The sequence below is a fragment of the Chionomys nivalis genome, chromosome 2 (genome assembly GCF_950005125.1).
Source record: "Chionomys nivalis chromosome 2, mChiNiv1.1, whole genome shotgun sequence".
NCBI lineage: Eukaryota > Metazoa > Chordata > Mammalia > Rodentia > Cricetidae > Chionomys > Chionomys nivalis.
Window position 1 is genome coordinate 616,840 of NC_080087.1, and position 13,464 is coordinate 630,303.

At 33.0% G+C, this 13,464-nt stretch overlaps 2 protein-coding genes across 2 annotated transcripts; one reads left to right on the forward strand and one right to left on the reverse strand.

Annotated features, from left to right (window-relative positions):
• Nucleotides 1-640: 640 nt before the first annotated feature.
• Nucleotides 641-1,630, reverse strand: LOC130870113 (olfactory receptor 1094-like). Its single transcript, XM_057762698.1, has one exon. The coding sequence runs from the start codon at nucleotides 1,628-1,630 to the stop codon at nucleotides 641-643; it is 990 nt and encodes a 329-aa protein (XP_057618681.1).
• A 9,914-nt stretch (nucleotides 1,631-11,544) lies between these two features.
• On the forward strand, nucleotides 11,545-12,471 carry LOC130862982 (olfactory receptor 141-like). Its single transcript, XM_057752846.1, has one exon. It carries the CDS (start codon nucleotides 11,545-11,547, stop codon nucleotides 12,469-12,471), a length of 927 nt encoding a protein of 308 aa, XP_057608829.1.
• Nucleotides 12,472-13,464: the final 993 nt, after the last annotated feature.

The following is a 13,464-nucleotide window of genomic DNA, read 5'->3' on the forward strand; positions in this document are numbered from 1 at the left end:
AATTTCTAGTCTTCCCTAAAATAAATGAACTAAGAATAAATCCATATGAAACTAAAGTAAACATGCTGATACAATTAAATCGTTGGTGGCTGATGTTTTTAACTGAAGAACCCAGGAGACAGAGGTGGGCAGATCTCTGTGAGTTTGAGGGTAGCCTCATCCACAAAGTCATATCCTCAGCAGCCAGAAATATGTACAGGATTAAGTTGAACATTGCTTAAAACCCCTTATGGGATTAGACTAATTTGTTCTGAGTATGTTAGGAGATAGCAATTCCATTAAAGCTATGAAAGAAAGGAACTTTCATATTCAATTTAGAGTGTGTAAAGAGCGATTATTATAAATAACCCATATGATAAAATTCCAAAGTATAGACTCCTGGTGATATGAATGTTGCAGAAAAATCAAACAAATGAAAGACAAAAACATTTGCATCAATAGTGCTTTAATATTCCTGAGTTTTAATTTATTCATAACTATATAAGTGATGGTATTCTTTCCTATCTTTGACAATCAGAAAGAGAGATACTATTAACATGTTAGCTCTGACATTTTGGAACATATAGACTATTAACAAAATCTCAGGAGATTTCTTTCTCTGTAAAATATAGACATAAAATAGGTGATATTTTTAGGGTTATTATCTTTTAAAATGAACTTTATTGATGAATGAATTTCTCTGCAAAATTCTTTTCATTGCATTTTTTACGTCTTTGTTTCTCAGACTGTATATGATGGGATTCAACATTGGAATCACAGTAGTGTAAAATGTGGACACTATCATGTCATGTTCTAAGGCATAGTTGGAACTGGGTCTCACATACATGAAAAGAATTGTCCCATGATAAATGGACACTCCTGTGAGGTGAGATCCACATGTCGAGAAGATTTTTCTCCTCCCTTCAGTAGACCGATTCTTAAGAATTACAAAGAGTATGAAACTATAAGATACCAGTACAATCAGAATGGTAATGATCTCAGTGGAACCCACACAATAGAAAAGCAGAAGCTTGTTTATATGTGTGTTAGAACATGAAATAGCAAGCAATGGAGGAATATCACAGAAGACATGTCTAACTACATTGGATGCACAGAAAGAAAGGCTAAAAGTAGCCACTGTGTGTGTAGTTGCATGCATAATTCCACCTGCATAGGAAGCTAAGATGAGAAGTAAGTAAACTCTAGGTGACATGCTCACTGCATAAAGAAGTGGGTTGTAGATAGCAACGTAATGGTCATATGCCATTGCTGCCAATAGGAAGCATTCCATGGTTCCAAAAGTAACAAAGAGAAACATCTCTGTCACACATCCAATAAACAAAATGGATTTATTTTTTGAAATAAAATTGACTAACATCTTTGGGGTGACAACTGTGGAATAACAGGCATCTAGGAAAGATAAAACACTTAAAAAATAGTACATGGGGTTGTGGAGCCTGGAATCTCCAATGACTAGCAAAACAAGTCCCAGGTTTCCTATAAGAGTAAAAACATAGACAGCAAAAAACAAGAGAAATAAGACTTCCAGGTCAGCGTCATTTGTGAAGCCTGAGAGAATAAACATGGTGACGTCTGTAGCATTCTTCATGGGAATGTTTTGTACATCATACTGCAGTGCATTTCTTGACATTTCTGACTGTCACAGGTTAGAAAGTAATTGCCCTTTGGAAATTGTGTCCAGCTATCACATCCTTGGACTCATGTTTCAGAAATTCATGACAAAGTTTTTCTCCTTTGTGGCAGTAGCAGACATAGAGATGTTGAGAGCAAATAGATCCATTACTCTGTTAAAAATAAAATGAAAAATTATTGTCATATTTTTCTGTGCTTTTTATGTTCAGAATGATCCAATTTAATCTTGAAAATATCTACTTTTCTCTATTAATTTTTCTTACCAACTTTTATACTACATTGTATTCATAATCATAAACCTCAGGATGCTTCCTAGATTCTACACAGGTTCAATGTAATAATTTTCCTCAATTTTTGATTATAAAATCAACCATATACAGATGAAATTGTTTGAATTCAAATGAGAAAAACTGTGTGGGTATCAGTTAGTGAATATAAGAAAATGGAACATGACATGAATTTGTCTTAAATTTCAAACTCAGGTTTGCTTTTATTTATTTTAGCAATTCCTCATTTCTTTAATTCACAATTTACTATTATGAGCATAATAGTTCATTTAGGCATAGATGAGTCTGTTCTGAAAATGAAAAACACAACTAGAGGCAACAGCAAATTTTGAAATGTATTTTAGTTTTTTTCTTTATTGAAATAAACGTTACCAAAAACCCATTTTTGAGTTTTAGGCTTTTCCTTTATATTTAAAACTATTAATTTTTAAGTTATTCACACAATCCTAATATGAGAGATCTCAATGTATATGGCCATATGAAAAACAAATGTATCTTTGGAGAAGACTTGGTGGCTCATGTGTTGGGGGGAGCTGCGGGCTGTGTTCCTGCCGCCCCAGCTCCTGGTAGCCTAGCTAGCTTATGCCCCAAAATAACAACACAAAAAATGTATTCTTTTAAACACTGCTTGGCCCATTAGCTCTAGCCCTTACTGGCTAATTCTCATATCCTGATCAACCCATCTCTAATAATCTGTGTAGCATCAGTCTTAGCGGGAAAGATTCAACATGTCCGACCTGGCGGCTTGCTTCATTGCATCTGCTCTGGAGAGGAACGGCATTGCATCTGCCCCAGAGAGGAGAAGAAATGGCATCTGAGCTCACTTCCTCTTCCTCCTCGCATTCTGTTCTGTTTACTCCACCCACCTATGTTCTAACCTATGAGGGTCAAGCAGTTTCTTTATTAACCAATGACCTTCCTCCATCACTCATGCCTGTAATCCTAGTAGAAGCTAGGATTATACTCCATAAATTTATGTAAATCTGGTCTGCATTATCATGTTCATACCAGCCAGGGTCATAATGTGACTCCAAAAATTTAAAGAAAAGATGTATCTTTAAGATGCATTTGTTTTAGAAATAATGCTTCATTGTTCTCTTAATATTTGTGCCATGGAATTGATAAATTACTGTCAGAGAAATTTCCCTCAGCAATAATGAGCATAGTTGTCACAGAAATATTTCTCAAAATAAAATCTATGACATGAACCAAAAACATGTAGCAACAAAAAATTCTAACAAGATTTCTGGATCAGGTGTGAACCTTCCGTGATTGAAATCCAAATTTCAAATTTAATGTAAGTGGCAGCAAGTGTTCAGTATGAGGACCTTTTAATGTAACCTTCTTCCTGAAGGGAACTAGCTCACATTAGCATATGACTCCAGCAGGCCTTGTCTTTCTGCCCCATTTCCTCTACCTTGCTAAAAAGCCACTAGATTATATTCTTGAAGCTAGTTCCCCAAGGTCTATTCCCTTATTTGGCTGCTTCCTCTTTTTGAGGCTGACTACTAAGTTTCAGTTTTCAAAGTATTATGTTCAGCAGTCAAGATCCCCATCAGAGACCAACTTCAACAAGGATACCACTTACCAGGCTAGATGCATGGGAATTAGTATAATAAGTAAAGAGAATGAAAACATGAGTGATAATGATAAACAGAGGCATAGGATAGTATCTGGAGGGAGTTCCAGTGAATACTGAAATCACCGCATTTAATTTCCATTAGCTTAAATACCCTAACCCCAAAAACTCAGAGCAATATAAAAAGTTGCATTAACATGATACAAGGAAATTAACAGACTAGCTGAAGGATTGTTGACTACATTCTTAGTTAAATATTTTGTTGCCAGAACAAGACTTATAACACTTACAAAATAGACTAAAACATTCTGTAGGCAAATCACTCCCTGGGTAGAATACATCGTTATCTCCTGTGGGAATAAGAAATTAGTTGGATCCTTAGACTTTTGCTTGAGGTAGAAACAGACCTACTTCGCAATACCAGATATACCACCTCTGCATATTAGCCACACCTGTTGACAAGAACCTTGAGCGAGCAGAACTCTCTGTTCTAAATCAAGGAGGATCCTTTGTTTGAGGTAGAAACAGACCTTGAAGGAACAGAAGAGGAACAAAAGTAAGTTCCTACTTTGTGACTTTTAGTCGAGATAGAATGGGACCCCTGTATATATGGACCCTATCAGATCCCCTTTTGGCAATTGTAATTCAACATCGTATTCTAAGACAGGCTTTCACGTCTTACCTTTTTAAACCATTTGACTATGGACCACATCAGTCTCCCATCTATCGAGAGGAAGTCCTTTGCATCTTTCTCCCACTTTTTCCAGAAAAGAATCCCTGCCCCCTTTCTTTGTTCCCTTCTCCTTCTCCCTGTTTCTTTATCCTTTGTCTCCTATGTTTGTCCCTTATCACTGCCCTCTGTCTCTCTGGGGTAGAAAAGTCCTCTTTTTTTCTGAGAATGTGGCCGTAGGGGTCATAGGTCAATACTTCTTTCACTTATGTATAGGGAACGAGCCCTGGTTTCAATTTCTAAAATTAGAAAAACAAATCATGAATCTTTCTTTCTTTGAAGGATTTCAAAGAGATCAACTTGCTTCAGTTTATGAACAGCCTTCTCACAGAAGACATGGTTGAACCAGTTGTGACCAACTGATTACAGTCAATAGGAGACACATGGTGATTTTTGTATTGAAACCTCCATCTGTCAGCAGTACAACAGTTGGAAGCTATTCTTAAAAAAGAAAACCATTTGTTTTTGTATTCCAAGAAAAGTCTCAGATTTGTGATAGAAATATTTTTAGAGTCAATATTGGGGGTAGGGTTAAAAAATATTTACTGAGTGCTTACACATAATTTCAGAAGGCTAAAATAAAATAAAAGCATCCAGGTTCTGTGTAATGACAAACAATGCATTTTTCATAAACATACACAAATCTAAAGCCTCCTATTTAAATTATATTAATGAAAATTATGTAGACATGAATTAATAGGTACAAATAAACGAAAAACTAATGTGTTTATCATAAATGTATGAATCAGCTCAGTTATGTTCATTGTCTTTTTTTCCATTTCTCCTACTTAAAGAATCCTTGACATACATGTGCAAATGACCTCTGTACAGTATCAGGAATACCATCTGAGGTAAGTATGTCAAACTAGACAACGTGATATGAGACAGTTGACGGTTCAGACTCTGTAGGAAACTCATCTGCAATAGCTGACTCACACAGCTGCAAAAGACAACTCAGCTACATCCCATTTTTTACCTCCACATCTCTGACAAAGCTGAGAAAGGATGATTGTAAGGAATTAGGAACAGTATATTTTGAATGAAACTTTCATGTTAATATCTCAGATTTATTACTTATTTACAGGGTGATCTGGGAATACATGATTCTTCTGTATAAAGTATAAATAAGATTGAATAAAATTACTGCTGCCATTATACATTGTTCAGTTTTAAGAGCAAAATTTTGTGGAATGTTTGTGATACTTACTAAGACTGTAATATAAAGCTTGAATAAACATACAATAAATTAAAATTTTATTCAAATATAAACAAATAAGGAATTTAAGATCATAGTATTCATCTATTAATGAGTCACACCAAGTTAACTATTAATATTTGCATATTATATATATATACTAATATATATATATATATATGATGACAGCATATCTTAAAATGAAGTCCCATAAGATTATAATCCTGAGTTGCAGTCACATACGTTTTACTGATCTTAAACATGTACTGTTTAGTCAAATCTACTTGCAGTTGGGTAATAATGGTATTTAGTTAAATTTCCACTACATTTTGGATAAAAAATGTCCTTCATTGACAGATCAATTTGTATCAGTCATTTGATCATAGGTTCACTTATAAATTTTTCACTTGAGCCTACTCTTGGTTTGAAAACAAAGATAGTTTGAAACTTGCCAATATACTGTGTTCTACATTAAATTCCACAGAAACCATTGTTCAATTTTTATTAGTTATCTGGTAAAAGTCCCTATAGTCAAAATTAAATGTTTGTTTAGATAGTTTATCACATATGTTCACAACACAAACATTTCTGTATATTATTGAAATATTTTGATGGATTATAATTACATCTATTCAATTTTTCTAGAAGGAATTGCAAAGGTTAAAATGTAGATGCAATAATTTTAACAAATCATGGACAATATTGAAGACAGGCATAAAAATCAATCCCTCAGCTCTCTCAGAACAAATATACTATTCCAGTAGCATCAGAAATACAGAGCTCACAGAAAGAAAACAGTGACTTCAGGTTATTATTATAATGCTAATATAAGTGATAGATATGTGTGCCTGTGTGTGATGTGTGTTGTCTTCTATAGTTGATGTGTTAATATGTATAATAAATGATTCAATATACTTTTCTTGAACGTAGAATTGAGACTTAGCTCGACCACGTCAGTGTTAGCAAAGTCAGTGTTCAAGATCAAGCCTCCCTCTTCCCATACCTTGATATCTCCAGGGAATTTGTGAATTTACTATGTCAATACTCAAAAATACCTACTTCCTAGAATTAACACAGAATCACATTATTACATATCTGATTTACTTCATGAAGTAGCTAAGTTTATGTAAGAAATTTCAATATAAAGATTGAATGCTTCGATATGGAATCCTTAACACTTAGAAATAAGTATAAACTTTTAAAAAATCATTTAATAACAATAAGATCCCCAGAAAGCATAAACCAACTTTTGGTTTGAGGTCATTAAATTTTTTATGCATTTTTCCTAATTTGAGTTATACTCTTCATTTTTACTTCTCTTAATCTCACTTTTCTTATGTAAATAAAAGCAGATTTCCAATCAATAATTTTTTGACCAAAGTAAGACCCAATAAGTTTCCTAGGAGACATATGCTTCAATTACAATATACATTTTCTTAAGTAGAATCTTATCAAATTATCTGTTAAAGTAACTTATAAGTTCTTTGCAAAATACTGTCTTTCCTGTTATTACAGTGCCAAATGATCATCCTGAAAATGTAAATACAGTATTATATGGGTTGAACGTGTTATATTTAGGAACATATGTACATCTATATACATATATGCATTGAATAAAATGAGTAAAATAAGAGGCCATCAATTTGGAGGGTGCAGGGATGGGTATATGATAAGGAATGGAGGGAAGAAAGGGAGAAAGAAATGTTGTAATTATTATCTCAAAAACAAAATTTTAAATTTAACTAACTTACTATGAAATCCTGCATCATGTTGTTATTTTTAACCAAAAGCTAATTGATATATATTCCCAAAGCATCCTCTCCTGGGACTTTCATCAATGTTTGTTTTAATACATATAAATACTATAAATTAACCATATTTTCTTGCACAAATAAACATGAATTTTCTGGTTCCACAGGTAAGAGAAATTTTAGGTCACTTGCAAAACATTTTTAAGAATTACAATGTAGGATCAGAAATTTTCGTACCATAATTTTGGCTATTTTACACAGTGCAAAGCCCTTTAGTTACTGATTATTTCACAGATTGATAAATTGCGTTCATCTATGTCTCATTTATATAAAATTTCTTCTAAGGGGTGAAAAGCAAGACCCTTTAGTAAATATACAAGATAACAAGTATTTATTATATACTTGGGCATAAATAAGAATGCTCCAAATTTAATAGTCTGTGCTTTTATTCCCTCAAAGAAGACAGACTATTTCAAAGAATGAAAAGGGATATCAGAAATGTTCAGAAAAGTTACACTTAGCCAGGCGGTGGTGGCACACGCCTTTAATCCCAGCACTTGGGAGGCAGAGGCAGGTGAATCTCTGTGAGTTCGAGACCAGCCTGGTCTACAAGAGCTAGTTCCAGGACAGGCTCCAAAACCACAGAGAAACCCTGTCTCGAAAAACCAAAAAAAAAAAAAAAAAAAAAAAAAAGAAAGAAAAGTTAAACTTAATCTATCTGCTGTCAAGGTAGCCTATACTTTGATAAATAAAGTATCAATAGTCTTAGAATAAATAGAAGCCACTTTTGTTCATCATCTGTTGCTTATGTTTATTTCAACTCAATAATCTTAAGTAATTCAATTATAACAACAATAATGCTTTCCTTTATTTAATGGTGAAAGATGGGAAATTTTATGTAATTTGTAGAATGGGTTTTCTGCTTCCTAATAAACTGTGTTTTACTGGTTTGGATTGCAACATTTTCAAAAATCATTTCTTTCCCTTTGTTTTTCTACTTAAAACTCTCCCAAATAAGCTCCCATACGGTTTGTAATATCAATGACCTATTTTCTCATTGATTGCTGTTATATCTACATATTTTTATGTTTACATATACACATACATGTAAATGGATATATTCCTATATACATAAGTATAACCCACTGAGTCTGTATGCATATCTTCAAGAATGACCATTTGATAATGGTTTACCATAGTTTGAAACATTGTCCTTGTATTTGTAGGCCAGGGTAGGTAACCTGCAACTCACTATGCTGTCAATGACGACTTCAAATTTACAATACTTATCATGCTTTAGCCTTACAGCACTAGGATGATAGGCAAAGGAAGGACAGCTCACATTCAGCATTATTAAATGACTCAAGGATTGGTTGTTTTTATTTTTATAAATTTCAATAACTTACCTTTGTATTCATCCTGGTCAGCACACTTAGACCTGTCTTAGGTCAGAAGCAGCACGATATTTAAAATTATAATACTAAAAACAAGTGGAACTCACTATAATGAACCAAACTAAATTGTGGTGATCTAGACCCAGGGATGATGGTTGTGATAATAGCAATAAACCACATATTTTTAAATTTATATTCTTCAATAAACAATGTAAAAATAAAGAGAGAATAAGATTAATAAATAAAATAGAGTATTCAAAATATTTTGGATCTAATTTTGATAAACCAGTATTGGAATATACATTAATAATCAGCATATTCATGTATTGTAAAACAATTAAATATTTGACTTTGTTTTTTCTCACATATTTTATGATATCTTTTTAATATTTGTATTTTGTATCTAATGTTAGATAATTGCTAAATTAACACATACCACTATAAAACCCCATTTCATATTAATCTTTTTTTTTTTTTTTAAGTTTTTCGAGACAGGGTTTCTCTGTGGTTTTGGAGCCTATCCTGGAACTACCTCTTGTAGACCAGGCTGGTCTCGAACTCACAGAGATCCACCTGCCTCTGCCTCCCAAGTGCTGGGATTAAAGGCGTGCGCCACCACCGCCCGGCCTTCATATTAATATTGATTCATCACACTATCAGGTATGTAACAGGCTCTTCTTTGCAAATTTATCCCTTAATTTAGTCCTTCTGCTTGGTCATCCAACATCACATAGGTTAGTAATTGAAAAACATTGATAATTTAATGAGAAGCAAAGTTTGAGAACTTGTGTTCATGAAGTATGAAAAGAAGACACACTTTGAATTATTATGTTCTATAATTATATCTCTATATAGATATTTCAGAGAATCCCTGGAATGCTTATTACTGAGATGATAATTTCTTGTGATTTCTGGTTAGACTGAAAACTGTACTTCATACCAATTATCAGGGATTTTTTGTCAAAATATGCTTGTTCATTAGCAATGCAAGTATGTTTTGGTAAAAATTCTGGGTAAAGTATTCACAAAAATGTACACATATATAAAGTCATGAAAATAAACATTTTAATGTAGATATAATTCCATTATAGACATCATGTTCTTAATCACTGTCATTAAGAAGTAATTTTGGCATCAATGAATTCTTCATTTTAAAGTTTACATGTGGACTGAATTGCAATTGCTCCAGTCTCTGTAAATCTCATCACTTTTTCCTTTCTTACGAAAAAAATATTGACATATTTCATGAATTTCCAAAGAAATTTTTATGCAATTGTCACTTGCAAGTCTTCAATAATATACCTTGCTACTTTCTTGTCACTTGAATTATTTTCTAGCTACACACACACACACACACACATTCTCACACACACAATTTATATCCACGTTCTGAATATGAAAAGAAATGTGAGTGTTCATCTTTCAAAATATAGCTGATTTTGATAAGCATAACGATATCCAGCTCCATCCATTTTTCACATATGATTTTACTTTTAGTTATTGAAGAATGCAATTTTATTTTATATATACATCATATTTTCTTTATCCATTCATATACTGATATATGTTTAGGTTGATTCCACTTTTTTTGCTTTTATGAATAGTAAATCAAGAAACATAAATATTCAGTTATCTCTATGGTAGGGCAAGGAGACCTTTGAGAAATTTGAACAGGGATAGTATATTAGATCATAGGTCAATCAGCATTCAGATTTTACAGAAACAGCATACAAATAATTTTCATTGTAGTTGCAAGTGTTTCTTCACCTACTAGATGTTTTAAGTATTCTTTCTCGAGTACCTGCTGTCATCTATTTTCTTCTTGAGAGCCATCTGACCGTGTTGAGACAGTATCTCAAATCAATTTCATTTTGCATCTTCTTTCCTACCTAATAATGTTGAACAGTGTTTTAACTCATTTTGATCATTTATATTTCTTTTTTTCAGAACTATCTATTCTGTTCTTTGACTCATTTATTTTATGTAAGGCTTGATTCATTGACGTATTGTGGATGTTCTGTATAATTTCTAGATATTAATAATCTCTTATGTAACAAATAAAGAACAAATATTAGGGCTATTAAGGATGTAGATGCTCTTCATTCTGATTATTATTTCCATTTTTGAACAAAGCTATTTAACTTCTTATGATTCTATAATTCTATCTGTCAGTTACATAGATTATATTCTATGCTATGAGAGCTCTTTTCAGAATGTTTTTGACTGAATCTTGAAGCTTTTCTCTGCATTTTCCTCTAACATTTTCTGTAATTCATTTATTATATTATAATAACTGATGCATTTAGAATTATTTTTGAGTCAAGCAAGATTGGTGTATAATTTCATTCTATTTACATGTGACTGTCACTTCCTCCTATCACCACCTGCAGAAGAATATTGGTTCTTATATTTTTGGATGTCTTTGTCAGAAGTTTCAATATGTTTTATTGAACACACATATATATATATACATATATATGTATGTATATATATGTATATATATTCTGTGTCTCTTTCTAGTCAGTTAATTTACATACATAGAAATGTAGTGGTACACACTGTCTTTGATATTATGGTTTTGTAATACAGTTTGAGATCACGTATTGTGATAAATTCACCCTTGTTTTCTGGGAGAACATCTTAGTGTTGTTCAGAGAGATAGTTTTGTTCCCCCTTTTAATTTAGGATTGTTTTGTTTTAGTCTGTGAAGAATGTCACTTAAATTTTGATGGTCATTTCCTTGTGCCAATAGAAAAATTTAAGTAGTGTGCCCATCACCACAATATTAAAAAATATTATATTATATTTCATTGTGTATAAGTGGCATATAATACCACTGTGTAACCATTTTCTTCTAGACCACTGAGTATATGAAGACATGATCTATTATCATTAACTCCCATTACTATCTGTTGTTTTCACGGGACTGTGAACAGTAAACTGAGTATCTTCAATATTGCTTTATGAGATTCCAACATGAAGAACACCACGGAAGCAACTACATTTATTCTCAAGGGACTCACTGACAACACTGAACTACAGATCATTCTCTTTTTCATCTTTCTAGCGATATACCTCTTTACCCTAATAGGAAATGTAGGACTAATTATTTTAGTCATTGAAGATCCACAACTCCACACCCCCATGTACTGCTTCCTCAGTGTACTGTCTTCTGTGGATGCCTGCTATTCCTCAGATATCACGCCAAATATGTTAATGGGTTTTATGTCAAAAACCAAAATTATTTCATTCCATGGCTGTGCAGTACAGATGTTTCTTGCTGTTACATTTGGAACAACAGAATGCTTTCTTTTAGCAGCAATGGCTTATGATCGCTATGTAGCCATTCACAGCCCACTTATGTACACAGTGAGTATGTCTCCTAGATTCTATGTGTCACTCATCATTGATTCCTATGCTGGTGGGATTCTGCACGCTGTTGTCCACACAGAGGCCACTTTCAGCCTGTCTTTCTGTCCTTCCAATGAAATTAGACATATATTTTGTGATATACCTCCTCTCCTTGCTATTTCCTGCTCTGACACTTATATAAATGAGCTCCTGCTCTTCTTCTTTGTGAGTTCCCTAGAACTCATCACCATCCTGGTCATTCTGGTCTCTTATGCTTTTATCTTCTTGACAATTCTAAAGATGAATTCAGCTGAAGGGAGGAGGAAAGTGTTCTCCACATGTGGAGCTCACCTCACTGCTGTTTCGATTTTTTATGGCACTATCCCCTTCATGTATGTAAGACCTAGTTCCAGTTATTCCTTGGAGCATGATATGATAGTGTCATCATTTTATACCATTGGGATTCCCATGCTCAATCCCATCATCTACAGTCTGAGGAATAAAGATGTAAAAGAGGCAATGAGAAGAGTATTGAGAAAAAAATCATATTAAATATTAAATTAAAAAAATTAAACTACATTTTCAGTTTATCTTTATGACATGTTCTTAATAAACACTTTTAATATTTTTATTACTTATTTTCCGTTGCATTTTTCATCTTCTCCCATAATACATTCAAACATAAAATTACCGTTGCTTGTGACTGCTTATACCATGTGAGCTGACCTATAAGAGTCAAGGCAATTCTCCCAACCCATCACCCTTCTCAGCATAGAAGCTTTGTGATTACAAATGCATGTTATCATCTTTGGTTTTATGTGTATTTTAGGGATTCAAGTTCATAGCCTCACACTTGCTAGTTATATGGTTTGCAAAATGAGCCATCTGCCTTCAATTCAGTGCTTAATTATTGAAGAATGTAAAATTCCATTTAATAATCATTATTTTTAATTATTCATTGTCATTACATATCCACTTTCAAAATTAGATAATAATCATATTCAGCTTTCTACATGGTATTACATATCTGAAGATGTGGCATATGTCTATTTCTTAATACTGTATCTGTGCACATAGATATTCCAGGCATAATCACATACAAATCTGCTAAAATGATTGATAACAGGGTGTTATATTCAGTTGATAGTTCTTACACATTTCTTTATGCTTATTTTCCCCATGGCATTAGCCATACTTACGATTTTATTTGGATGCATATTTGATTTCATTGGGGGTACTGTTGAAGAAAACACCATTTTAGGAGAAATGTGTTTTGTGTCTCATATCTATATGATTTGTTTTTTTGAGATAGGGTTTCTCTGTATCTTTGGAGCCTGTGCTAGAACTATCTCTTGTAGACCAGGCTGGCTTTGATTTCTCAGAGATCCACCCTACTCTGCTTCCCAAGTGCTGGGATTAAAGGCATGTGTCACTATTTCTGGATACAATTTAAATAAAATTTTAAGTTGATATTGGAAATCAAAGACTATTGGAACCGATTTGGATGATTTGCATTTTTTCATGTGAAAAATGATTATGTTTTAT